General features: G+C 46.4%; 1 protein-coding gene across 1 annotated transcript; it reads right to left on the bottom strand.

Annotated features, from left to right (window-relative positions):
* Positions 1–45: 45 nt before the first annotated feature.
* ATP2C2 (ATPase secretory pathway Ca2+ transporting 2) lies at positions 46–27,342 on the bottom strand. Its single transcript, XM_058033870.1, has 27 exons — positions 27,244–27,342; positions 21,810–21,920; positions 21,069–21,185; positions 17,919–18,008; positions 17,581–17,616; positions 17,430–17,491; positions 16,272–16,380; positions 16,047–16,196; positions 15,625–15,693; positions 15,243–15,318; positions 14,950–15,016; positions 13,692–13,816; positions 11,850–11,947; positions 10,339–10,440; positions 9,405–9,494; positions 7,946–8,047; positions 7,234–7,390; positions 5,477–5,647; positions 5,050–5,147; positions 4,910–4,960; positions 4,060–4,226; positions 3,125–3,193; positions 2,930–3,046; positions 2,193–2,340; positions 1,520–1,615; positions 1,077–1,218; positions 46–439 (listed from the first exon to the last, which is right to left on the bottom strand). Exons 1-27 carry the CDS (start codon positions 27,340–27,342, stop codon positions 327–329), a joined length of 2,832 nt encoding a protein of 943 aa, XP_057889853.1. The 3' UTR covers positions 46–326.

Below are 27,342 nucleotides of genomic sequence, written 5' to 3'. Positions count from 1 at the left end.
CCTTCTGGAGTAGACATCAGTGTTATAAAAATATACCTGCTCTTGGTTTAAAAAAGGAGCCACTCTGGAGGTTTCTGCAGACAGCTCACGTGCAGGGGGTGGAAGAGTCTCTGGTGTAAGGACTGTTGGTACAGCTGCACTTGAGTACCTTCAGGAAGGATGTGTGGGTCACAAAGCCATGGATTGGGATTGTCACAGCTGTGTTCCAGATGCATTTCAGAGCAGTCTCAGTCAGTTGTGACATCCCCTGGTGTGCTTTGGGGGGCAGCAGTGGTGGATTGGGATTGTCACAGCCGTGTTCCAGGTGCATTTCAGAGCAGTCTCAGTCAGTTGTGACGTCCCCTGGTGTGCTTTTGGGGGCAGCAGCGCTTTTCACAGAGTTTGATGAGCTCGGACACCACGAACACTGAGGAAGCCAGGCCGGTGAGGAACAGCAGGTCTGGGAGAGGAGGGAGTGGAGGTGAGCTCAGCTGGGCAGGAATCCCAGCTCAGGGCTTCCCTGCAGCTGGAATTGGGCTGGTGAGCCCCTGTGTGCCCTCCTGTGCCCTTGCCAGCTGAGTTAGGGACAGCACTGCAGCACACAAGGGCCACCCACAGCTGGGACGGTCCCCTTGGAGGGTGGAAACAGGAATCATTTGGGATCCCTGCCCCTGCTTGTGACACAGCACAATGTAGATGGAACACGGTGAGGTAGGGTGCAATTTGCTGATTGAAATGAAAATCTGTGTTGTATTTGGGAAACTGAAGTTTAACCCAGCTCTTTACAAAGGGAGTGTCTGCATAATGATCTGAGAAATATCATCATACAGAGCTGGAAAATCTTGGCATGTCTCAATTTACGTGCATTTATGTGCAGTAAATCAATATTCAGAATCTAAGCTGGGATAATATGAACTACTTGTGCTGTTTGGGTACAGCTCTGTGTAAATACACAGAGATTGGAGCTGTTGGTTGATCTCCCCTACCAGTGATGTGTTGGGAGCTAGCAGCTAACTGGGAATGGCATCTGCTTTCTAAAGTCACTTTAAGGCAAAAAAAAACCAAAAAAACAAACCATTATTTATTCTGCAACTTACCTACCACTCCTAAATTCTCTGTCTGGAAGATCTTTTGCAGTGGAGGGATGTAGATAACTGCCAGCTGTCCCAAAAATGAGCCAAGCACGGAATACAAGAACATGCGGTTTCGGAAAAAGCCGATTTCAAATATCAACTTTGTCTAAAAAAGGAAAAAAATATTTAAAAAGTAGCTTTTCCCAATCTCTGTTGGAGCTAAATGACACCCTGTTTCTTTACATTTCATTGCCATTTCTTTTCAAGTTACATAAACATTAACTTAGAGCTATGTAATTGAAAGTGTAGTTGCACTTGTGATGGATAATTTATCTGTATAAAAAGTTGATAAAAATCATACTGCTTTAAATAACATTAAAAAATCCCTTACTATGCAAAATGCTGGTATTCTAATGTTTATGTTTGTGATTTGAGACAAGAAATTACTGCTGACAGAGCCATCTCACCTGAGAGCGACATGTCAGGGCGTTGAAGAGGTCAAAAAACACAAAACAGGTGAAAGTCATTGTTGTGGTTCGAGGAGTTATCCCCCCCTTTGGATTCTGGAAGCACAAAAAAAAATCAGGGGTTAGTTTAACCTTACAAAAATATTCCAATTCAATAGAAGAATTAAATGTTCCCTCTAACAAGCCCAGTCAAATCAAAGGGTAGTAAAACAAAAGAGTAAATGTAGTTCTAGCTATTGGAGGTAGCATTCAGTTCTCTCTGCTAATTTTAACGTTTATGATCTTATCAACCATACTTTAAATTCTTAAACTGATGTGGACTTTGAGTAAAGAACATCCTAAATTCAATTACTGAAACTTAAAGTACCAACAGCAATCTATTGTACTCGGCATTTTCTGCTGGGAAAATGGAAAGCTGGAGGTGAACAGTCCCTTAAAGTATTGATTAAGTAATAGTTTTCCCATTCTGGATTGGAAGGACCAAATTAGAGGTACCAGAGGGAGGCAGGAGCAGAACTGGGAGCTGACCCTGCTCTCTCAGCCCTCTGCCCACAGTGATGGTTCTCCATGGGATGGACTCCAGAAAGTCCTTCTGATGTCCTTCAGAAACTGCCCTCACTTAGTGCTCCACCCACCCTGATGGAAACAAGATCCGAGTGCAGATTGCCCTCACCTCCTTCCAGAAGACAAAGAGGGTTCCGCTGATGATGATGATTGCTGACATGAAGATTTTCAGGATCAGGGACTTGCTGAGGATGGTGTCTGTGATGCACCTGGGGGGCTGCTTGATGGTGTCCCTGTCAACAGGTTCAACCCCCAAGCTGCCTCCAAGAGAAGCAGAGGGATGTGTTAATTAATGCAGGGTCCCAAAATGTTCATCCTGAGAAACCAGGATGGAGCTGGAGGGTGCAATTCTTTGGGACACAGTGTGAATATTCAAGCAAGGTGACATAAGGCCCAAATTTGTCCATATCACTGATACCAAAGGTCTTTTCTGCATATTGAGCTGCTAAAATAACATTAAATCATCAGACCACCCCAGAGTGAGACTGATCATAATGTGGAAGCTGTAATTGTATTTAGCTGTAGTTGTAATTAGCAGTTGGATGAGGTTCCTAAGTCTTGTGATTTTGGGGCATATCCCCACTACTCCCTGGTGGTATTTTCAGGATAACAGGCCATTGCTAGTCAAAAAAGGGAATAGTTAAGTGATTCCACCTGGATAAACCTGGAAATTGCAGAAAACCTCAAGTAAATGTGAAATGCTTTTTGAAAGACCAGGAGAGAACAGAAGTGCAGCTTATTGAACCACTGATGGTGATTGATGAGGAATCACAACAGTTTGTGCTCCTAGGCCAAATTCGGACATATTAAACCCAAGATTATTTTGCTCATTGGACTCTTCCATACCTCTGTGCTGGCGGCCCGTCCATGATGATGTTGATCCATAAGATCTGCATGGCATTGAGTGGGTTGGGCAGGTTGAGCACTGTTGACAGGGTAATTAGGCTCAAAGCTGAAATACTCCTGCAAGCACAGAACATCATTGTGCAGGGCCTCACCCTGAAGCTGCTTTCACAGGAGCTGAAGCAAACAGGAACTTACGTGCTCAACTGGAACCGGACAAAATTCTTTATGTTGTAAAATATTCCCTTTCCCTCTTCTATTGCATTCCTGGAAGGGAGAGGGGATTTTATTAAATCAAGAGCACTCACACTGTTTACACTGAGCTCCCTGTGACACTCAAAACACAACTGTCTTTTGTAGCCCTTATTGCAGAGGAAGTTCAGAGCCCAGCTCAGCAGGAGGCTGTCAATGCAGCTTCTCACTTACAATTCCTTTATCAACACATAGATCTGAAAGCCTGGGTCACATGGCCAGGTTATGGTTCATAAAGCAAGCCTGGGACCTATTTATATACTCACTGTACCCTGCCCACTCTGTTGTTATGAACCAACAGAGCATTGCAAATTACGTTTGTCCTCTGAGCTTCCTGGATGAGGCAGAGTGTGAGGTAGAATCATAAAGGTTGGAAAACACTTCCAGGATCACCGAGCCCAAATTATGACCAAAAAGCTCTGCTCTACCCAGGCTTTTGAGTGCTTTCAGATCCCCAGTTAGCTACAGAATCATAAAGGTTGGAAAACACTTCCAGGATCACTGAGCCCAAATTATGACCAAAAAGCTCTGCTCTACCCAGACTTATAGGTGCTTTCATATCCCCAGTTCGCTACATAATCATAAAGGTTGGAAAACAACTCCAGAATCACTGAGTTCAAATTATGAGCAAAAAAGCTCTGATCTACCAAGGCTTTTAGGTGCTCTCAGATCCCCAGTTAGAGGAGCCAGGGCTTTCAGGTGCAAGATGGCTTGGTCAGCACCACTTGGAAGGAAAGTCATTGCCATGTGTGCAATAAAGGTGAGTCAGATCCACCCTGGCGCTCTCCACTTCCATCCCCAGCCCTCCTTACACAACAAGCAGGCTTGCTGCAGCAGCCAGCCAGAAAAGAGCTGCAGAGTAAGAAGATCTCCAAACCTACATGACTTTTGAGAAGTCATCGTCCACGAGGATCATGTTGGCAGCCTCTTTGCTGACGTCTGTGCCCGCCCGTCCCATGGCGATGCCGATATCGGCCGATTTCAGGGCCACGGCGTCGTTGACCCCGTCCCCTGTCATGGACACCACAGCACCAGCCCTCTGCAAGGCCTGTGGGAAGGGACAGCTCACAGGCTCTCAAACCACGACAGGAACAAGCCATGCTGGCAATTTCAGAGCCTGGACTGTTTGCTTTGCTCCTTTTGTACTGAAAGATCTGCTGGACTCTGAGGGTAAAACGGACTCGGCAGCACACAGAGCACAAAGCTCAGAGCAAGAATTAGGTTTTTCAGGAGTACAGGGAATCTCACAACTCCAGCAGAAGTTAGAGGAGGGGAGTAAAACCCTCAGAAATCATTCTCCTGATGTTGTAGCTGCTAATACCTCACTAGTTTTGTTTTTTTGTATGCCCAGGGCCCAAGACTTGCAAGGAAAAATCATAAAATCATAGAATATCAGAAGTTAGAAGGGGGCAGTAAAACCCTCAGAAATCATTATTCTGATGTTGTAAAAAACCTCACTATGTTTTTTTTTTTGTATGCCCAGGCCCCAAGACTCGCAAGAAAAATCATAAAATCGCAGAATATCCCGAGGTGGAAAGGACCTGCGAGGATCATCAAGTCCAATTCCACAGCTAACACCTTCAGAGAAATAATGCCAGTGCTCTAGCTGGGGTTTTACAGTCCTTCAGTTTGAGCTGATGCTGCTGGGGAAGATCAGATCATCCACAGAACTGAGGCTCCCTCCCCCTTGTTTTTGTGAGGTGTACAATGAATTTCACAGGCTCTTAGTACCTTTATTATTTTTAGTTTGTGCTTTGGGCTTGTTCTGAAGAAAATGGAAACCTGAAAAACAACAAAGGCAAAATATAATCTCGTATTAGATGGAAGCTATTGGAAATAAGCTTTTTTTTTTATGTAATCAAAGCCATTACATTTTGGACAGTGGAGGAGAGCTCTGCCTCTGCCAGCTGGTCCAGCTCTTCCCCAGACATGGCTTTCAGCTTCCCATTGCAGAGACCAATGTTCTGTCCTGCAAAGAAAAAAGATACACTCTAAATATAAGTGGATTGTATAATCCTAGCAATGCTATATGTGTCTTTTAAGAGGCTTACACTGACATTTTTTGCCATTTCTGGTGCTAAAATAGTGGAATTAATTTACTGGAATTTGGACCAGAGTTTGTAGCTGCTCTATACTCCATTTAAAATTTGTTTCAATGGAAAAGCAAAAATTCAGTGACCTTTAAAGCCTCTACTGACCACACAGACACGATGATAAAGGTGATTATTAAGGGATAAAACACTTGAGTGATGTGACAGACATACCACAGACCCCCAGGAGAGCAGCAAAGTTTGGTACCTATAGCCACAGCTGTTTCCAGGGCATCTCCAGTGATCATCTTCACTGACACACCAGACTCAAACAGGATTTGCACAGCTTCTCTCACCCCAGCCCTTGGGGGATCTATTATTCCCACCAGACCTAGAAATGTTAGTTTGCCAAGTTCTGGACCTGAAGCCAAAGCAAGTACTAGGAACAGAAGGGGGAAAAAGAGGACAAGAGTAAATTGTTAATGATGCATTTCTGTGCTTTAAAAGGAATATTTAGAGAAGATATTAAATTGCCTGTTTCCCAGCACCAAAAGTCATTAAAAACAGATCTTTAGTCATTACAATCAGATCTTGTATAGACACAAAAATTCAGTCCATTAAATAATAGTTTCTCTGAATGAGAGCATTTCTGTTTGACATGTTTCTCTTAGGATTTCTTTCTTACTAATTTTAAGCTGTCTACCACGTCTCGCCTAAATGCAGATGGATTAAATCTGAGCAATGTTATGTTAAACCAGACACTGTTAAACTCCTAAGTTAAACAATAGCATTCCTGCAAAAACTTACACTTTTTTAAAAACCTAAAAATGTGAAATGTAAATTCAGTTAAACCAGTGAAACTCCCACCATGTAAACATCCAGGCTCTGAACATTTTGTCTCTGTTCCTGGTGCACACCCGTTATCACTCAATCATCCTTAAATCACTCAAGGGTATTTTGCCAGGGGTCCATGTCAGCTTTGCTTTGATGATGGAATCAAAAGCTGCAGCAGCTGCCTGAGTTAATCACTTCCCCTCAGAGCAGTAATTTGCCATTGCCACGAGGGCAGATAATTTGGATATTGCAAATCAAGCGCTGCACAGGAGCTCCTAACCACAGGACACAGGGTGGGAGAATCTGTGCATTGACTCCACCATCCTCCAAATCCAGCTGTCAAGGCTTGTCCTCATCTCCTTACGAGCTGGGAATGGTGTCTGTGTCACTGTGTGGGAGTCTGAGGTGTTTCTGAGGGGATGTTCTGGTGATGAAGGAGGTGACACATGGATAAAGTTCCTGTGGGCTGTGCCCTGACAGGCACCTGGGATCAGAAGATCCAGAGATTTCGGCCCAGTAAAGGATTGAACCAAGCTTCAAACAGAAATCTCAGCTCCCAAATCCATGTTTGGAACTCCTTCCAAAGTGGATTTTTGTTGCTGTCTTCTCCAAAATCAAAATTGGCAGAGCAGTGCTTAGATTGAGCCCAGCACAAAGCTCTGCAATGCAGCACCCAGAGCGTGTCCCAGACAATCACAGCTCTCCATGGAAGAGAAACACTCAATTTCCAGGGCTTGTTTTCAGCTCCTTTCAAACTCACTAATTTAAACCCAGCACAAAAAACCAGATCAGCTAGCAGACCTAAGGCATGGCCCTTGGCACTCTGACAAGAGTCGGGAAGAGACCATGAAAGTGATGCTAAGAACTGAGGGCTTTAAGGTGAAATATGAGATTTAGATTGGAGATTAGGAATAAATTCTTCCCTGGGAGGGTGAGGGGACCCTGGCACAGAGTTCCCAGAGCAGCTGTGGCTGCCCCTGGATCCTGGGATGTCTCAGGCCAGGCTGAACAGGGCTGGGAGCACCTGGGACAGTGGAAGGTGTCCCTGCCATGGCAGGGGTGGGATGAGATGAACTTTAAAGTCCCTTCAACCCAAACCCTTCTGTGATTTTGTGTGGACTGAGCCCCTGCCCATCCTAACCACAACAGAGCAGAAAAGTTTAAAGCCAGATAGGAGCAGTAAGGACTGACCTCTAAGTCCTGAGGAGCCCATTCTCTTCTCCTCCTGCTGGTACAGGGCTTTTTGCTGGGGTGTGAGTGACAGAGAGATGCCACCACTGTTGTACAGAGTGCAGTGCTGGATAACTTCCTCAAATGCTCCTTTCATAAAGTAAATATCTTCCTGATCCTTGAAAGCAAGGAGAAAATACACTTTATCCAAAAAAAGAGCACATTTAGAATAAGTTTTTAGGTAGAAAAGATCCTGTTTCCTATTTTACCTGTTCCAAGAGATGCCCAGGAGCATATATTATGGATAGGATGGGATATTTTTGCTCTGGCCATTTTTCATGTTCAGCCCTCACAGACAGCATGGAGATGAAAAGGTTGGTGAGTTTTTAAACCAGAGCATAATATCAGCCAAAATGAGCTCCTTAACCCAGTAAGGGACAAAGGGCCAACCTTTCCTCCCACACACCAGACCTTTCTCTCCCTGTCACTTATCTCTGAAAAGCTTTTGTTTTCCTGCTTGAACCACTGTATGAAAAGTATTCCCCCGTCCCATTCAAACTCAGTTTTACAGGCTAAAAATCCCCCCAAGCTGGGAATTTTGAGGTTTGTTCTGTTTTCTCCAGACACAGTTAACTCCTGAAAACATTATTTGCTGAGGAGATACCATTTCATGCCCATTGTTGAGGTGCACAATTAGAAACACAAAACCAGCCCCTGCCTCTGTTTGCTTTACCTGATTTTTCAGTGTGCATTTCACAGCCATCCATTTCTGCTCGGAGCTGAATGGAATTTCCTTCTTTCTTACATAAATGTCCTTTATGTCAGCTAATTCCATCTGAAGCAAGGTAAAACAAAAAGAGCTCTGTGAGGCTGAGCATTGCCAAAACCTGGATATATTTTCCATATCACAAGGATTGACTGTTGACTGTGTCCTTCCAGGCTGTCAGATACCACAGAGCTCAAGAGAAAACACAAGGAGAGCAAAATTCATATTTCAAACTATTTTTTCCCTTTAGGTGTGGCTGATATGGGATAAATTAAACTGGAGTTTGAAGCTTGATTCCTGATAATTTTTTTAAGGAATAGGGAGCTGCCCTGCCTTTTTGTGAGGCTTTGGGTCAAAGGAGGTTCAAATCCATTCCCTAAATCTATGGCTGAGCAGATTTCTGGGTTTCTTTTCTGGGTTATTTCCCAGCACCTCTACTTGAAAGAAGGAAATAGCAAATAACAGAATGGTCAGTCGTGGATGTGGTTTTGAATTATTTCCTGATGAATTACACTCAAAATGCAATTCACAACAAAACCTTTCAGTCCAAATCAATACACTCCTGTGCCAGGTGAAGTGGGAGACATTGGAAGCTGCTTTTGATCACATCTGTCCCCAGCTCCCACCAAACCAAAACATTAAAAAGAAAAATAGGAGAGACACCCTCCCTCATATTCTGTTATTGCTTGGCTTGAATTCCAGAGCAGGAGGAAGGTTTTAACTCAGCATTTGGGGAAGGGAAATGCCATTGTTTAAAAAGAAAAAAAATTGAAAAATCATGGTTTCACTGCTAGAGTTATGAGCTTTAAAAGCAGGAGTAAGATCAGATGTTTGCAGGGGCATCCTTTCATCAGGGACCTGAGGGCTGAAGCCACAACCTGGGTGACACTGATGAGGTGACACCAATGAGGTGACACCTTGGGGTGTTTCACAGCTCTGCCCAGGAGTGTGAGTGCAATATCCATAAAATCATCTTGTTTTACATAATCGTGACAAGGAAAAAGTACAAACCAGCAGATGCCCCAAAATGAGGGTGACCCTCCGCCATGCAATCTGGCCTGGCCTGTTCCTGCCCATTTTAACTCTTCTCTTCCTCCTGGACTCTTCATTGGCACGTGCAGGAAATATTAAAAAGGTTTTCCCATCTAAGCCCAAAAGAAATGCATTACCCAGCCTAAGTGCAGGATTAACCAAGCCAGGCAATGATTGCTGTCAGCACAGGAGCTCAAGCAAAGTGTTTGTCCATGACTAAAGGATGGCTGGGAGAGGAAACATCTGTGGCAGAGGGGACAGGGGAGGACCAAAACCAGCCTGGGGAATAAACAGCAGTCTCACTCTGCTGCCAGACCTCACAAATCCAGCTTTTTAAAAATTATTTACTTATTTATTTGAATTTCAGGGAAATTTTAAACTCCAAGGGTCTTACCTTCATTGCCAGGGCAATGAGAGCTCCTTCTGTGGGCTGTCCTATCACAGTGTTTTTCCTGATAACAGCATTATTGACTACACAGCCAGCCTGGAGAAAGGGACAGGTTTGCATGGGATATTTTTGTCATTACTGAAGTCACAGCTTTTTAATGTCTTTAAATGAAATGGAAGAAGAGGAATGAAGGTTGGAAGATGGAAGGTTGGGGAATGAAAGGAGCCACATCCCAAAAGTTTTGGGAAAAACTCAGCAGCATCACTTGAGATCAGTTCCTGTGTTTTCTAAAGCCACTTAATGCATATAATACACCAGTATTTTGGTAAAATATTATGCTTAGGATAAATTAACATCAAGAAAACATAAGATACATCTAATGAGCTCACAGATCATGAAAATGAAGGCTCAGTCTCTCCTCCTATTGTTTCTAATGTGCAGTATGAATAAAACAGGACCTAGTCTCCATTTGAGATTCCAGCTTGAATCATTTCACCACCCAAACACTCCACTTTAGCCTGCAGCTGAATGTTCAAAATTTTATGTAAAGCTGACACAAAACCCAGAGAACATCACAATAAATTTATAAACTGACTGTGTAGCTGGCTAATGTCTAGAAACTGTGCACATTAAAAACCTGAACAGGGTAAAATCTATTGGTTTCTCCTCTGCCAGAATTGTATTTTTATTCAGAATATCATTGACTCCTGAAACTGGTGGCTCTGGTCTCTCCCTGCATGCCTTATGATCATTGCCTTTCACTCCTAACTTCAGGAATTACATCACATTCAGTCTTTCCATGAGAATGTTTTAGCAAGCCAGTCCATTTTAGAATTACAAAAGTAGGTTTGTTTTTTTTTCCCCAGTAATTATCCAAAGTTATTTGTGCAACTGAAAACTGAATGTAACTAGGATAAGCTGGTTCATAATTTATACTTACCTCCACGAGTTTCCCGATGGAGATGTTGGAAAATTCTTTAAGGATCTCCTTGGATGGCAGAAGATAAACATTTCCATCTCCATTGTAGCCCACCCCGCTGACCTGAGGGAGGGAGGGAGGGAGAGAGAGGTGGGAAATCTCCCCTTTGCCAGGCAGGACTGGGCTGCAGACGTGTGCAGGGGGCTGCACTCAAGAAAATTCTCATTTTGAAGGAGAGCAGGGGTTCTTCTTTCTCTCTCAAAGCAAGGCTTAAAGGAAAGGCTGCAGACAGTGACAATATCACATTAAAATGGCTTTTTAGGGACAAAAGGAGTGAATTTGTCCTATAGGGAACTTGCTTGCTATAGATTCCAGAAGTTTCCTGCAGCTCAAGGGAGAGATGCAGACCTTTGGCATCACTGGGTTGTTCAAGCCCTGCTCTCTTGACTGTCTCTCCTCTGCCTCACATTTTGCATTTCCCCTCATTTTGCACAGAGAGGAATGATCCAAGCAGAGAAAGAAGCTGCTGTTATAATAAATATTCCTGCAGGAGATGGAGCAGCAAGGGTCAGTGTCACAGGTCAGGAACAGGAGTGAGGTGACACAGAGAGTCCAGGTATCTTCAGGAAGTTAAATTGAGTTTTATTGAAAACTTATTATTTTATACACAATAGAGGTCGACCTGGTTGGTCATTTAATCAACACCCCATCACACCACTGGCTAATTAAGAAGACACCTTTTGGTAAACATCTGATGAGAAAACAACTGCTCAGAATACCAGCTGCAAGATTGTCTTAATTCTTCCTCTCAACCTTCTCAAAACCAGAACAATTCCTGGGAAGGTTTATCTGGCTTTCTCTCTCTGATCAGACTGTCACATCCACAGGTCAGTGGCAGGTTTCAGAATTTACAGTAACTGCAGGGAACAGTTATGCCAATCACAGAATTCACAGAATGACCAGGTTGGAAGAGACCTTCAAGATCATCGAGTCCAGCCCAGCCCCAACAGCTCAACTAAACCCTGGCACCCAGTGCCACATCCAGGCTTTGTTAAACACACCCAGGGATGTGTTCAAAAAAACTCCAATTCCACCACCTCCTCAGGTCAGCCATTCTAATATTTTATCACTCTTTTCTGTGAAAAACTTTTCCCTAATATCCAACCTGCATTTCCTCTGTTGCAGCTTGAGGCTGTGTCCTCTTGTTCTGACATTTGCTGCCTGGAGAAAGAGACCAACCCCACCTGACCACAGTCACCATTCAGGAGTTGTAGAGAGTGATAAGGTCACCTCTGAGTCTCCTTTTCTCCAATGAACATCTCGGTGGGACCTGAGCAGTTCTGTCCCCTCAGCCCCACCTCTGCTTGTCCCCAGGGCTGGACAAATCCCTTCTCTGTACAGAGTATGACAGAAACTGCTGGGTTTGGGGGTGGCCAGCCTCCCTGCTTTGTGTCTGAGTGAACCAAAGGCAGGTTGGATGCTGCTGGATTCCAGCAGGAGAGGCTGGGCCAGCTCCTCAGCCCCATGCCTACCTCAGCCTGGCAGCCGTCCGAGGTCACGAGCCGCGTCACCGTCATCTCGTTGGCGGTCAGAGTGCCCGTCTTGTCCGAGCAGATGACATTGCAGCAACCTGGGGCAGGGATGGATCCAGTCACAACTGGGCAGTAATGCAGCCCAGCAGGGAGACTGAGAGGGGGGAGAACAACTTTCACTCGTGATGTTTGAAATGCACCGGTGAAAGGGAGAAAAGATTGAAAGATCCTTTACCCTGACAGGATCTGAGTGCACACTGGGGCATTGTGAGCGTCACTGGGGTGTGAGATGTGGTAGGGGACACCTGAAGAGGGTCACATTGTCTTGGTCAATGTTTCTGAGTTGCAGTATCACAGAACAGAAGAGCTGCTCTATTCCAAAAGACAGACCCAATTCCCACCCTGCCAATTAAGCCTTGCTTCTCTAAATCAGGAATTGCAGCCTTTCCCTGCCTCACCAAGGGACTGTGAGAGGTGATCGGTTAAAAGGTGATCACAAAAAGTACTCAAAGATCCACATCCAAGAACAGAATCTGCCCCTTTACTCTGCTTTGTGCCAATCCTGATCCAGCAAAGCACATTTTTCTAGAGCCCGTTTACAAAATACCACAAGAGGGTGAATTAGCAGAGGCACCACTTTCCAGATAGTTTCTACTCCCAAGAAGGGAGGAAATTAATACAAAATAAGCATCAGGCTCCAGCTCCCTCCTGAGTGTGAATATCATCCCTGGCTCTGGAGGTGATCACAGTGCTCAGGCACATACCCCATGAGCACAATGACCTCCAGGTAAAAACCTGGAGAGAAAATAAAGCAGATTGGGCTGCAATTAAATGAATCACACTTTGGAAGGATTAGCAGAAAGCAAAGCTGTGACCTCCAGTACCTCATTTTCAGTGAGTGATAATTAAAAAAGGATTGTTTTTCTCCTTTTCAGAAGTTTCCCAGACAGTTTTGGCTGTGCTTTCTCTGCACCTGCAGTTCCGCCTCTGTGGGCGCAGCCCTAGCAGAACAAATTCCCTCAGGAGGGAAAAGCCCTTTCAGATGTCCTGGGTCAGGGCAGAGACAATAAAATCAGGGTGATAAGATTCCTTAACTGCAGAACAAACAAGGGCAGTTCAAACAATGGCAGTGTTTCCTAAGAGGACAGGTTTTAGCTGCAGGACGTGGCTGTGCAGCAGATTTTGGGAACTGCACGGCCCAGCCTTGGTGTTTATTGTGCCTTTGATGAGTGGTGCTAAAGAGACTCTGTGTCTCCTCCTCCATATCCCTGCCACCCTGAGCAGGGCAGAGCAGCAAAGCCTGGGGTACAGTCACCTGGGAGTGAGGGACAAATTAAAGCTAAGGGGAGCTGGAAGAACAATTCCATCCTGGTGTATTGTGCCCTGCAGCCGTGAGGATGTGCTGGGACCTCCTCAAGTCCCCTCTGTCCCCCTCTCCGTGACTTTTTGGATATCAAGGAGATTTCCACCCAGCCTGCAGAAGGAAAAATGGCTTTATTTCTGCTGTCAGGAAGGGGCTGGGGAGGTTTCTTTAGCCAGACACTGAAGAAGTGGGCAGGATGGATCTGCAGGAGGATCCCACTCATGGAGAGGAAGGAGAAACAAAGATTTTATAACCCAATGTGTGCCTGCTCCCCGTGGGCTGGATTGCACCATTCCAACCATGTTCACACCGCCAAACTAAGGGAAACACAGGGCAGAAAATGCATTTAATTCTGAGTGGGTTGCTCTGTCCCAGTAACCCTATTCCAAATTTATTTTTCTGGATCAGCCTGTAGCTGCCCAGCTCAGATTTGGGAGCCTGGCAGGTGACCAGGCCGTGTGGCCCCTCTGCAGCCTTACCTAAGGTCTCTACTATGGGCAGCTTCTTCACAATCACCTTTTTCTTGGCCATGCGCAGCACTCCCAGCACCAGGGTGACAGTGACCACGATGGGCAGCCCCTCAGGGATGGCAGCCACGGCCAGGCTGGGGACAGCAGAGACACAACAGCCTCAACACAGGGCCCGAACCACAGTACTGACCCAAAGGTGCCAAAGGGACATCCCCAGGGCTGAGTTTTCCTAAGGGGATACCCCTGGCACACTGTAAATACAAAAGCAGGATGTTTATCCAGCCCTTTGAGCTTTTCCTGGATGATTTTGACAGAGCAGTTATTTTTCTTCTTTGCATTGACAAAGAGAAGTAATTTCTGGCTAAGCAGGGATGTAGAGACTGGATTTAATTTCATTTATTTAACTTTCTGAGGATGGCAATTGAATATTCCTTGGCATCAGGGCTCACATATTAACCACTGGCTTCTGACCACAGCCCCTCACCTCCTCTCTTACCCACAATGTGGGGGACAAAACCAGCTCCCCAAATGTCCCCATCATCAAAACCTGCAACACCTGATGAGCTGGAAAAATCCAGCCCAGTCTGTATACCAGACATTAGATATTCCTTGGGAAGCTCTGAATGCTTCTAGGCATGTGCAAATGCAATCCAGGAGAGCTTATAAAACCATTATCTGCCCTCCAAAACTCAGAATTTACCACTTTCCTTGCACCGAATCAGTTTGGCTTCTCTGTTGTTTCCTCACCCAGGATTTTTTTTTTCTTTCCATAGAACATTTTTTATTTAAGAAATTATTTTAGAGCCATGACAACGCCAAGTTAACAGGTTTTATGGGCACTGCTGAAAACACATTTTTATTGTGTTTGATTAAGAAGCTGTGCATGCCTCTTTATGCTGTATGAGGTGTGCATTCCTTTCTTTAGATGTAAATCCAGTGGGAACAGCAAAGAGTAATATTTGCTGTTGGTACACTCCCACTAAATTCACAGCACAGATAGGAAAGGGCACCCACAGCAGGATGAGGCAGAGATGCCAGTGAAGATTTTTGAGATAACAGTTTACAAAATTAAACAAACCCTCAAGCTTGGTTCTGTTTTTCTCCACTCTGTTTAAACCTCACAATAATTTTGCCAGTGCATGAGAAATACGTATTTATGAAAGGTTTTACTCAAGTTCTCTTATGTGAAAAGTTAATTGTTTTGAACAGGGAATTTTTTGGGATGTTTCATTAGAAATGAAAGAGAGAAGGGCTCTCCAGTCCTTACCTGACTCCAATGGTGAACATGCTGAGGAGATGCTTCCCTTGCAGCCAGCCAATGAGCATTATCAAACCTGGAGGTATAAAGGATTTGATTAAAAAAAGAATTTAAAAATTCCCTAACCTGTTTTAGCTGATGTTGTGGAACTAAAACCCAATGAGGCACCCAAATCTCTCCTTCAGTGCTGTCCCTGCTGGAAGCCCCAAAGTCCAGGTAAGCCAGACCCACCAGGGCTTTTGGGAGAGCACAGAGGGATCCCACAGCCAGCCATGCAAGTGTGAGCCCTGCATCCCACTCACCAATTATCCCAAAGGAGAACAGGGTCAGCTGCTTCCCCAGCCTGTCCATGCTCTTCTGCAGAGGTGTCTTGGGAGTCTGGAAAAATTAGAGAGGACTGGTTCTTCTTTGGGTGTTTTGTGGGATGGGGAGAAGATGGTTAGCTCAGAACAAGTGACCCAACAGTGCTGGTTTCAATCCATGGTCCCTTGTGCTTTTCCTACCCTCAACCCTCCAAGGGCAGAGCCTGTCCTGTCCTTCTCTGTCACTTTGGTGTCCCTCACTCACACGGGCATTGTGTGGCAGGAGCAGAACTGAGCCCAGTGCACTGGCTCCTGGGACTGCTCCTGCTCACAAACTTTCATCCAGGGCATCCAGAATTTCCCCAGCCAGGGACTGTGTTACCTCCTCAGCCTGCATCATCTTGAACACCTCGCCAAACTGCGAATTCTCGCCCGTGCCAATAACCACGCCCTGAAAAAAGGGAAGAAGAGAGATGGAGGTGGAAAAACCTAGAGAAACCCAGATGGGTTTGGGATGGAAGGGACCTTAAGCTTCTTGTTCCAGCCCCTGCCATGGGCAGGGACGCCTTCCACTGTCCCAGGCTGCTCCAAGGCCCATCCAGCCTGGCTTTGGACACTGCCAGGGATCCAGGGGCAGCCACAGCTTCTCTGTGCCAGGGCATCCCCACCCTCACAGGGAAGAATTCCTTCTCAACATCCACCCTCACCTCTGCCATTCACCTTTTCCTGTTTCTCCATGCCCACACCAAAATAATCTCTAATTAATGCCCAGGAAAGGAAAAAATCAGTGATGTCAGGACTCACTTTCCCCTTCCCGTATCGCACCAGGGTCCCCATGAAAACCACATTGCTCAGCGTGGTGATGTCCCCAGCCTCCAGCAGCACACCCTCAGTCTTGTTGCAAGGCTCAGCTTCCCCAGTAAAGCTGGATTCATCCACCAGCAGATCTGTAACCTAATTCAAAAGATGAATTTCTGGCACTGTTAAGACAAGGCTTTGCCAGCCAGGCTGGTTTCCAGCTGAATTTACCTCGATGAGCCTGAGGTCTGCAGGAACCCTGTCACCCACAGACAGGTAGATGATATCTCCAGGCACCAGCTCTCGTGCTAGAAGGTGCTGCAGTTTTCCTTCCCTTAGGCTACATGAGGCAAAAGGAACAAAAAGAAGAAAGGGAAGCAGGCTGTGAGGGTTTTCTTCCTTCTGCAAGCTTGGGAATGTGGCTGGCAAGAAAGCCTTGCCCCAAAGAGCTTCCAATGTAAATAAGAACAGAAAATCTTCATAGCAATGAGCAGAGGATTATGTTCAGCTTGGGCTTGGTTTTAATTCGTAAATAGATGGGCAGGTTATGGATGATTTACATTTCAGGAGTGACTTTATAAACTATAAACTTTATTTATACACTAGAGGAGCAATAAGAAGTTGTGCTTACATGCTTTAAATAATGAATTTCAGACTCTTGAACCTAAAAAAGAGGCGTTTTAAAGCTAGAATTACCCCTGGCATTCCACTGCTGCATTCAAAGTGGAGCCTTCCAGGCAGTTGGATGCTTCTGGTGTCATATCATAAATAAACAAAGAACCAACAGTGGGGTTTGTAAGCTCCAGGGTGAACTTTGGACCAGAGGAAAACCCCACACCTCTCTAAGGAAAACGTTTCTTGTGATTTCCAGCACTGATAACAAACATCAAAGTGGGGAAAGCGGTGTCTGATGCACCCTGCAGCTGCTCCATGGGCTGTGACCTGGCTGTGCCTGTGCCTGACACGTGTGTGCAGCACCAGGCAGGACAGGAACCCCATCCCACCTGCACTGCACTCGGGTGTTGCTTTGTGCCCAGATCTTCTAAGGAAAAACTACCCTAAAGAAAATAATACACACACAGGTGAGGTTTTTCCTGCCTGGGGAGAGAGGATGCTGCAGGGATGTGGAGCAGATTTTTCTGGGACTGTCCTGTCTTAGCATTTATTAATTCCACAGGGTGCCTACTCCTTATTTCTAATTTTTTCCTAATAGTTAAACAAAAATTCTAATAATTTCTGATCAATACTGATTATTTCATCCCCAACCTAGAGCTGCACCCATTCACAGTGCCACCCCTCCAGAGACCAGCTCCTCACTATGTGCACCACAGCCTGGAATAATTCTCTTCTCCCTTTGGTGCTGCCCTCTCAGCCCCCTCCCTGGCTCACCAGTTGCACTCGGGGGGCACCAGCTTGTTGAGCTCCTCCAGGGACTTTTCTGAGCGATATTCCTTGGGAAGGAGAGGGAGAGGAGAGCCAAGTTACAGCAGAGGGCCCTGTGCTGCTGGCCATGGCCACTGCAGAGCTCTGCACAACCCACCTGGATGAAGGCCACGGTGACCACGATGAGCACGGCCTGCGAACAGAGAGGTGACAGGTGTGGGCACAGGGACCATGGGGACAAAGGACAGGGGCCACCACCGTGGGGACAAAGAACAGGGGCTGCCACCGTGGGGACAGGTGACATCCAGTGTGGGGATGGGGGACAGGTGACACCCGCCATGGGGACAAGGACAGGGGCCACCCACTGTGGGGACAAGGACAGGGACCACCATCACAGGGACAAAGGACAGGTGTCATATGGGTGATGGGGCCACCACTACGGGGATAAAGGACAGGTGACACCCACTGTGGTGATGGGGGACAGGTGACACTCACCATGGTGATGCTCGCGGCGTCCTCGTACTCCTTGGTGATGACGCTCACCAGAGCTGAGGCCAGCAGCAGGAGGATGAGGGGGTTTTTGAACTGAGAACACAGGGGAAATATGGAAGGAGAGGTGCTGAAAGTGAGATGGCTGCAGACCCAGCAGGAAGGTTTCCTCAGGAAGGGTTCCTCAGGAAAGATCCCTCAGGAAGGATCACTCAGGAAGGATCCCTCAGGAAGGGCCCCACAGGAAAGATCCCAAAGGAAGGATCCCTCAGGATGGGCCCCTCAGGAAGGGCTCCACAGGAAAGATCCCAAAGGAAGGATCCCTCAGGAAGGGCCCAGCAGGAAAGGTTCCAGCAGGAAGGATCCCTCAGGAAGGGTCCCATGAGGAGGGTTCCTCAGGAAAGGCCCAGCAGGGAGGGCACAGCAGGAAGGGTTCCTCAGTCCCTCAGGAAGGGTCCCTCAGGAAGGGTTCCACAGGAAGGGTCCCTCAGGAAGGGTCCCAGCAGGAAGGGTTCCTCAGGAAGGGTCCCTCAGGAAGGGTCCCACAGGAAGGGTCCCACAGGAAGGGTCCCTCAGGAAAGATCCCTCAGGAAGGGTCCCACAGGAAGGGTCCCTCAGAAAGTGTCCTTCAGGAAGGGTCCCTGCGTGGTTCTGCTGCAGGACCCTCCTTACATCATGGTCAGGTTCTGCAGTTCCTGCCCCACAGGGATTTGGTGGCCTCGGGGACCAGCAGGAAAAACTCTGATGCAGTCTCAAACTGCACCAAGGGAAATATAGGGTAGATATTAGGGAAAAGTTTCTCACAGAAAGAGTGATCAAGTTCTGCAATGGCTGCCCAGGGAGGTGGTGGAGTCCCCATCCCTGGGTGTGTTTAACAAAGCCTGGATGTGGCACTGGGTGCCAGGGTTGAATTGAGGGGTTGGGGCTGTGTTGGTCTTGAAGGTCTCTTCCAACCTGATAATTCTGTGAAGTTCACCCCAAAACACCTGAATCCCCCCACTTCTCCCCTTTTTGCACAGGCACTGCTCCCCTTTGCAGACACAGAGCTGATTCCAAAAGCTTCTTAGATGCACAATAAGAACAAACAAAACCTTTACTGTCCTTTTAGAATCTGAAACCAGAAATCCTCTTTCTTCTTCTTTTTCATTTTTTCTTTAATTAATCTGCTCAAATCCTCACTGGACCGAGGGCTGTGGGAGTCAGGTGCTCACTCGTTTCATTTCTAAGCAGAGATTTTGAGGCCCCTTTTGCTACCTGAGAAAATTACAGCTCTGCTTAACTGATGTGGGAATCGATGGAAAGGAATTAAATGGATGAAGATAAATCTGCCTGCTTTGTGCAACAGATGTGTGGTGATGCTGAGCAGGAAAGCCAGGGTTTAAATTTATTCTTGGATGGATCCAAAGGTGAAAGTCCCTCAATTTCTCTTTAGAAAAATGAGGCAAAGGGGATATCTACGAAAATAGCAACTGGAAAAAGCAACAGCAAAGGGCTGCTGGGTGTGAATGGTGCAGGAGCAGAGGCACCAAAAGGTTGCAGGAGGATCAGAGATGTACTAACAAATCCCTTTGGTGCCCCTGTAGGAGAAACTGGTTCTTAAGGCTGAGCAGAAATAAAAAACACCATCTCACTTTTTATCAGGAATAAAAGAATCCTTGGAGAGATTTAGTGATCCTTACCAAAAGCTTAAGAATATCAATCATATTGAAAAAAGGGATGAACTATGAAATAAAAATGAAGTCTTTCAAAGCAACTCAAATCCTTGTGATTCAGCTAAGCAAGATCAGTCAAATCACTGGTTAGAAATGAAAAATAAAAACAAACAAAAGGCCCTTGTCTGGTTAAAAGATCTCAGAGAGGTGAAAGATGTATTAAATACTGATGAGAAATAGATAATAAAAGCAAAATTCAAGGATAACTCAGCTGGGGAAAGACAAGATGACAAATATCACTTTCTGCCTGGCTTTTGGGGCAGTTGGTGTGAATTTGTGGGTGTCACAGCCCATGGCACCATTTCTGAATGTCCCTGTCACTGGTGTGTCACTGGCAGAGACCCTGACGCCTCAGGTTTAGCTTTTGTATTTTTCACACTCTGTGCTGCTTTAGTGTGTGGGTCTGGGCTCACATCAGGGGATGCTGAGCTCTGTGCACAGAGCAGGGACACAAAACAATTCCTGCTCCAGCTGGGCACCAAGGACAAATGATCCAAATCTCAGCCCAGGAGCACAAACACCGTGGGCTGGAGAGAGAAAAACAAGCAGGGTGGGACTGCAGGGGCTAAAGCTGGAATGGGACAATGAACTGCAAGGTGCAAATGGAGCAGAACTGATCCCAGGGAGAGACCCCGGGAGCGCTCGTGCATTTTGGGGCCATTTTGGTTCATCTTGGGTTCATTTTGGGACCATTTTGGTTCATCTTGGGTTCATTTTGGTTCATCCTGGGTTCATTTTGGGGCCATTTTGGTTCATCTTGGGTTCATTTTGGGGCCATTTTGGTTCATCTTGGGTTCATTTTGAGACCATTTTGGTTCATCCTGGGTTCATTTTGGGGCCATTTTGGTTCATCCTGGGTTCATTTTGGGACCATTTTGGTTCACCTTGGGTGCAGCCCTGGCTGGGCTCTTGTGCTGTCCAAGGTGGATCAATTGAGGCTTCTGAATAAATCTCTACTTTATTCTTTATCTCCATCTAGTCTCTGTTCTGGGTCAGCCTTCACAAGGCATCAACCCTAAAACTCCCCTGAGCTCCACAGCTGCCCCTTTCCTAGAAGGACAGCCAAAATCAGAGCATCTTCCAAAACCAGAGCATCTTCCAGCTACTGGTTTTCCTCAAACCTTTCACGAATTTCTCACTTGCCTTAAAGAGAATAAATATGCTCCAGCAATCTGATCTACAGCTTGATTTGTGGGCTGTGTGGGGATAAAAAGGACCATTTCTGTCTGCAGATGTTATCTGCACCCTCAGGGAGCTGCAGAGGAGCCTCACAGTGGCTTTTCCCAGGGGAAGGAGCAGTTCCTGTGCCCAGGGCACAGCCTGTTCCAAGGCTCAGCCTCTAGAAGTAGAAACCCTGAATATTTCAATGCAGGCACACGCTCAGCAAAACCCAGCCAGGTTTTGTTTCTGCCAAGAAATGAGGATCTGTGCAGAAAATCCTCACCTGGTCCAGATATTTCTTCCATATTGGCTCTGTGTTCTCTACTGAAAATTCATTCCAGCCATGTTTTGACCGGCGCTGGAGCACGGAAAACTCAGAGAGTCCAGTCTGTAAATCAACCTAGAGGGGAAAAAAGCCCAACCCAAACATTTCATATTATAGAAAACTTATTATGTCAAATTTATATTAAGCCCCTATTAGCAGACTAGGCAAGATCTTCATGGCTCAGTCCCACATGAAGAAAATAAATCCTTCTGTTGTTTTTCTGTTTAAATATATATTTTTGTTAAACTATAAAATTTTACCATCAACCATCACAGAAACCCATGAAGTAAGCACAAGTTAATTAAAAAAAGTACATTCCCAAAAGGGAGACATTGTACCAGAAATTGTACCATAGACTATGAAGTAGAAATGTAAAATAGTAAAAGAAAGAAGGGTTTTCTGACTGCACTGTGTATTTAAAGAGAAAATAAAAATAAATACATCCTGACAAAACTTTAAGGGAATAAAATGAGCAGGGATAAAATCTATTCTGTCTGGATTTAAAAAATACTGAGATCAGAACCCAAAACATAGCCAAGCACTAAAGCTTTCCCTGATGGTGGGGACCCTCAGAGGATCCATCCCACAAAAAGTCAGAAGGATTGGGCACTCCAGGAGTTTGCAAGGCAATTAAAGGCTGATTTTGCAGCTCAGGCCCTTCCCACAGCAGATCCCACATTCCCAAGGGCAAATCCTTACGTTGAGGGCTCTTGCCAAGTCCTCCTTGTGGCATTTACAGGCGTCCTTCGGGGGCAGCACTGCCACCTCCTGCTCCTGCTGGATGATTTTCAGCTCACACTCCTGCTGGGGCTGAGCAAACACAGCAAAGCACTCGTCAGGTGAGAGCAGTGTTAATTAAAGCTTTCCAGCACCTCCTTGCTTTTGCCTTCATCCCATTCCCTCCCCTCCCCTTGCCAGCTGGGCTCCTTCGGTCACTACAACACTTCCCAAACCTCAGAGCTTTAATACCAGCTCTAATTCTGGTATTAGAATTAGATAATTCTAATTCTAATACCTGTGAGGCTTAAAGTCAGGGGCAGGTTCTTGTGGGGGGAGAGAGGCTGTGAGGAGCTGGGGAGCCACAAAGGGAAGCTCATGGTGCTGATCAGGAGAGGTTTGTTCTGATCAGGAAAGGTTTGTTCTGTTTGAGTGCCCTGTCCAGAGCAGCTCTGTCCCCTGCCACTGTCTCACAGCCCAGACTCAGTGCTCAGAGCAAGGAAAACATTTTTCCCCTCGTGAAAACACAATAAATGAACTGAAAATGTGAGCTAGAAATGCGAACCAGGAGAAGCAAAACCTCCCCTCCTGTGTCCAGGGCTGTTTTGCCTCTGCAGCTCCTCCGAGCAGGGTAAACCCTTCCTGCCCCATCCAGGCAGCCCAAACCCTCAGCATCCCAGCCTCTCCCTTTTAATTCCCTCCATTTCCTTCTCTAAAATGCACTTCCCACAGCAGCAGCATCCCCAAAACCTCTGCCAGGCCCATGATGAAGGCATTGTGATCGGGCTGAGTACAGAAAGGGAGAAATCTCCCCCTTCCCAAGGGAGAGGATCTCCATTCCCTTTTCCCTTCATCCACAAAGCACAGAAATGTGTTCATTAAAAATGTGTTTAATGAATTTAATGTGTTCATTAAAAAAGGAACCCCCAGAGCTTGTGGCAGGCACTGGGCACCAGCTCCCAGCACCCTGGGATGTTTGCTGTGGGATGCACTCAGGTCTGGCTCATCCTCCTGCAGGGGCATTTGGGGACTTGAATATTCAGGAACTTTCTAGGAACATGCAGGGCTTTGCAATCTAAAACCTGAGATAAATGCAGAGAGACATAAATGCAGAAAACCATAAATGCAGAAAATCATAAATGGAGAAAATCATAAATGGAGAAAATCATAAATGCAGAAAATGTCCTTGGCTGTTTTCGCATGGAGTTGGTTTCAGTTTTGGGGTTTCTCAGAGTATCTCTAAGCCCTGCTCCTGGACCAGGCTTTAGCCATATCCATCTGTTGTAGCCCCTTTTTATGGCCATTTTGTGACATTTTCCTCAAGCTGGTGACCCCATTTTGCCCAGAGAAGCTGCAGCACTGCTCCCCTTTTTGAGCCATCCTAGCACTGGACATCACCCTTATTTCCACATCTCCTTACCAGACCTCTTGAGAAGGGACAAAAATACCCATTCCATTTTTAAAACTCGTGATTTATTGGAATTATATCCCTCTTTGGGGGATTTATTTGACTTATATCCCTGTTTGGGTGTGCTGCTTGTACAAATCCATCAGTTCCCTGTAACTTTGTCGACATCCTGACACTGAAATCCCAAAAAGCCACTTATGGAGATGGAAGGGTTTGGTGGGAAGAAAACACAAGGCTGCCATGGATAAACACATCCTGGAATTCACTGCCAGCCTGATTAATGTGGCTGCTCTGTGCTGCAGGTGACACACACAGGTATCAAGGTACAGCTCTGCCCTGGAGGAGTTTAAATTTTAATAAAAGCAGCTGGAGGGCAGGAAGAGACCTGGACATGAAGATAACATGCCTGCAGTCCCCAAGGGAAGCAGGGCCCAGCTCTATCAGCAATATTTACCTTCAAAAAGGTGTGGAGGAAATAAATGCCAAAGGCCCTGGATGTGTCTGAGCCCTCTGAGGTTTCTCAGCTCCCTGCTCCAGGGGCTGCTGTGACAGGAACAGCTTCACTGGGGTGAGTTCTCCCAATAAAGGGTTTCTCCCTCATGAGCATGGCACAGCTTTTCCCACCAGAACAGCCCTGAAATGCATCAGAGGGGCCCCATCTCCCTCCTCATCCTCTGCATGTGCTGCCTCTGTGCCCCAATCCCATCCCAGCCCATGGATGTGGGGTGCCAGGCAGTGTCCTGTGCAAATCCCTTCCCAAACAAACCTCTCCTGGCTCTGTATTTACATTGCAAAGCAGATGTGGCTGATCCACAATATCCATTTACATTTATAACCTTTATCCTCTCTGCACAAGAGCACAGACTCCACTCAGCAGGGTAGGAAGACAAATATAACAAATATAATATATAACAAAAGGGGAATTATCAGTTTATCCATTGCTTTGCAAGATCAGGAGATACTGGGGGCTGTAAGGAGCAGCTGGTGTGGCTGGGAGCCACCTTGGAGGTACCTGAGCATCCCTCATCCCAAAACAATCCATCAATTGTGCCACTGAGCAGCCCATGTGGAAGAAAGAGAGCATGGGGCTTTCTGCAGAGCACACAGCCCTTTTTGTGTACTCTGGCAAGCAGCCCAAAAGATCAGTGCTCGGGATTTTCCCCCACCTCTGCTGAGGCCGAGGCTTTGCATATTCCTTTCCCTGTCTTGGGTTACTTTGGAGCAGCTAATGGACTGCAATCCAGAGAGGGCTGGGTTATTTAGATTACATGAAGCCCTTCCAAATATTAAACTTTATCCTGCCAAAACCCCAATAAATTAATCAAACCATTCTCTCCAAAGCCTTTTACGTTTCTGTTTTTGGGTGGACATGGCAGGCAAAAAGAGCCATGTTCCAGGGGTGCAGGCAGAATGCAGAATCCACCCTGCAGGTGAGGAGCTGCCTTGCTGGGCTTCCCTCTCCAAGCTCCCACCACCACCACCACCACCATTTCTGCACCTCCCACACAATTTCCCACTTCCCTGTTGCACATCTCTCAACAGAATTCCAATTTTTTACACGAAACAAAGATCTGGTCCCCTGCTTGCAGATCCAAGCCTCAAAACAGTGCCTTTGATTGTGCAAAAAGGTTTTGCAGTGAAGCTGATTTGAAGCACCCAGCTGCAGCCCCTTGAGAGTCCTGCTCTGGGCTGTGCCCACTGAGGTGCCCCTGGTGCGTGGGCAGAGGGAAAGGGGATGTAAAGAAGCAGCGCACAGGCTTTTCTCCCACTTTCACACACTCTGGGATGCTCAGAAGAAAACAATCTTTGCGTGTTCTTCAGATTTCTGCAGGAAACAGTTCTCCTAAAGTGGAAATCAGCCCCACAATAATTCTCCTGCACTGGGGACTGAATTCCTCTGGTTCTGAATGGGGCACTGCAGGAAAGGGTTAAACCATGGCCAGCAGAGCCTGGACAGGGCTGGGTGTGTGCTCTGCCATCTCCAGGTGACACCATGGCCACAGGTGAGCTGGCCAGCAGCCCACAGTGACAGCTCTGGGGCTTTCCTTCACAGGAAATGTTGGGGAAGGCATTTCGTCACCATTTGGAGTATTGGGCATTTCTCCTGCCTGGAGTCCCAACAGATCACCTGCAATCACACCTGTATGGCCAGCACAGTGCTTTGACCAGAATATTTATATTTATATTTTAAATTTATATTATATATTTATTTTAAATTTATATCTTTTATATATATATATACACACATATATATAATATAATATAATATAATATAATATAATATAATATAATATAATATCATATCATATCATATCATATCATATCATATCATATCATATCATATCATATCATATATAATATGTATTATATATGTAGTATATATATTTAATATATATTATATACACTTTATATATTTATATTTATATTTATATTTAGCACATAAGATTGAAAATGCTCTGCAACTATTTTCAAGTGAAGCAGCAAAATGCCATCAAGTAGGAGGAAAAGGAGTCATTTACCAGCCTTAATCATACTCTGGGAATAAGTTTGATTTACCAAGTTCTTATTTTCATTTTACACTGCTGTCTACCTCCTACCCCATGCCAAAGCTCTCCTCACCTCCCTCCTCTGTTACACACACACCACTCTCTGCAAGGACCAGAGCTAAAATTCAAGAGGGGTTTAGATTTGGAAGTAAATACATGGCACTATTTATTTTGGCAGAGCATAAATGGTGCAGCCTAAGAACAAGGCAGCCTAATTGCCAGTGGCCTCCTGCCTACGTGCAATCAGAAATTTCAGCTGCCCACCAAGCCAGGGCACAGGACTTTCTGTAACCTCATCAAGATCTTCTTTTCCTGGGGTTTTGAGCTCTGGCTGAGCAGTGCAGAGCAGCATCAGCCCATGCACTGCACAGGGTGAGAGTTCAGTGTCTCATTTTCTTCTCCCTGTGGCACTGACCCACCCCACACTGGACAGGTGAGACTCAGAAAGGGGATTAGCTGAAATGGTAGCTGGGAAAGGCTTCAGTCCCTCAGGAAAAGCTCATGAATCTCTCCAAGTGTGTGGTTAGAATTCATTGGGATGGCAGTCAGGGCTAAGCTGAAGGGATTACACAAATGGGGTTCACGTGGCACAGCACCCAACCCATCTGCCACGTGCCAGGAAAACTGGGGCTTGAGCCATGGGAGCCTTGTGCTGAGCAAATAGTCAGATCATCCCAGACTGGAAGATTTTGTGGTGAAAAACCAAGAAGAACATCAAATATGTCACCCAAACCCCCACTGGCCACTCCATCTGTGCTGAGGACAGGGAGGGCACAGCAATGCAGCATTTTTCAGGGTAGGAAAGCAATATTTCCCAGTGGATTCTGCAGGTCTGAGCCAAAACTCTCCTTGGCCACTGGCTACCAGCCCTGACGGCAGGAACAGCACAGAGGGTGCAGGAAAAGCACAGAGGGGTGCAGGAAAAGCACAGAGGGTACAGGAACAGCCTGAGGGTCACAGCCCCAGGGTCAGAACCTGATGATCACATCCCAAGGGTCAGAGCCTGAGGGTCACACCTGATGATCACATCCCGAGGGTCACATCCTGAGGGTCACAGCCCCAGGGTCACATCCTGAGGGTCACAGTCCCTCAGCCAGTGACCAGCACTGGTGGCAGGGTACTCTGGTGACAGGGGAGCCCTGCTCTCCATTTCCCTGCCGTGCCAACACTCCCATGGCACTCCAGGGCTCTCCCACGCTCTTCCTTAGTTTGGAAGCTCCTCAGAGCAGGGAACGAAGCTGCTGGGCAGGATTCGGGCTTCAGCTCTTGGATTCCTGCATAGAAACAAGGCTCCCCATGGCTCTGACCCTGGCAAACAGCACCCACCTCATCCCCGTGCTGCGGGAGCCTCGCACGGAGCGGGGACAGCGCGGCCACAGCGGGACAAACCCGGCAAAGCGCACAGAGCCAACCCCAAACACACAAACTACCCCAGCAGGTCCGGGCGAGAGGCAATCCTCACCTCCTCCTCCGGCTCGCCGCTTCCCAGGGGCTGATATTTCTGCACGAAGCGGAGGAGCGACTTTTTCTGGAAGAATTTGGTGATGCTCCCTTGGCCCAT

The sequence above is a fragment of the Melospiza georgiana genome, chromosome 14, assembly GCF_028018845.1.
Source record: "Melospiza georgiana isolate bMelGeo1 chromosome 14, bMelGeo1.pri, whole genome shotgun sequence".
Classification (NCBI taxonomy): Eukaryota; Metazoa; Chordata; class Aves; order Passeriformes; family Passerellidae; genus Melospiza; species Melospiza georgiana.
Note: the sequence above shows the minus strand (reverse complement) of the source record. Positions and strands in the feature narration are given on the sequence as shown.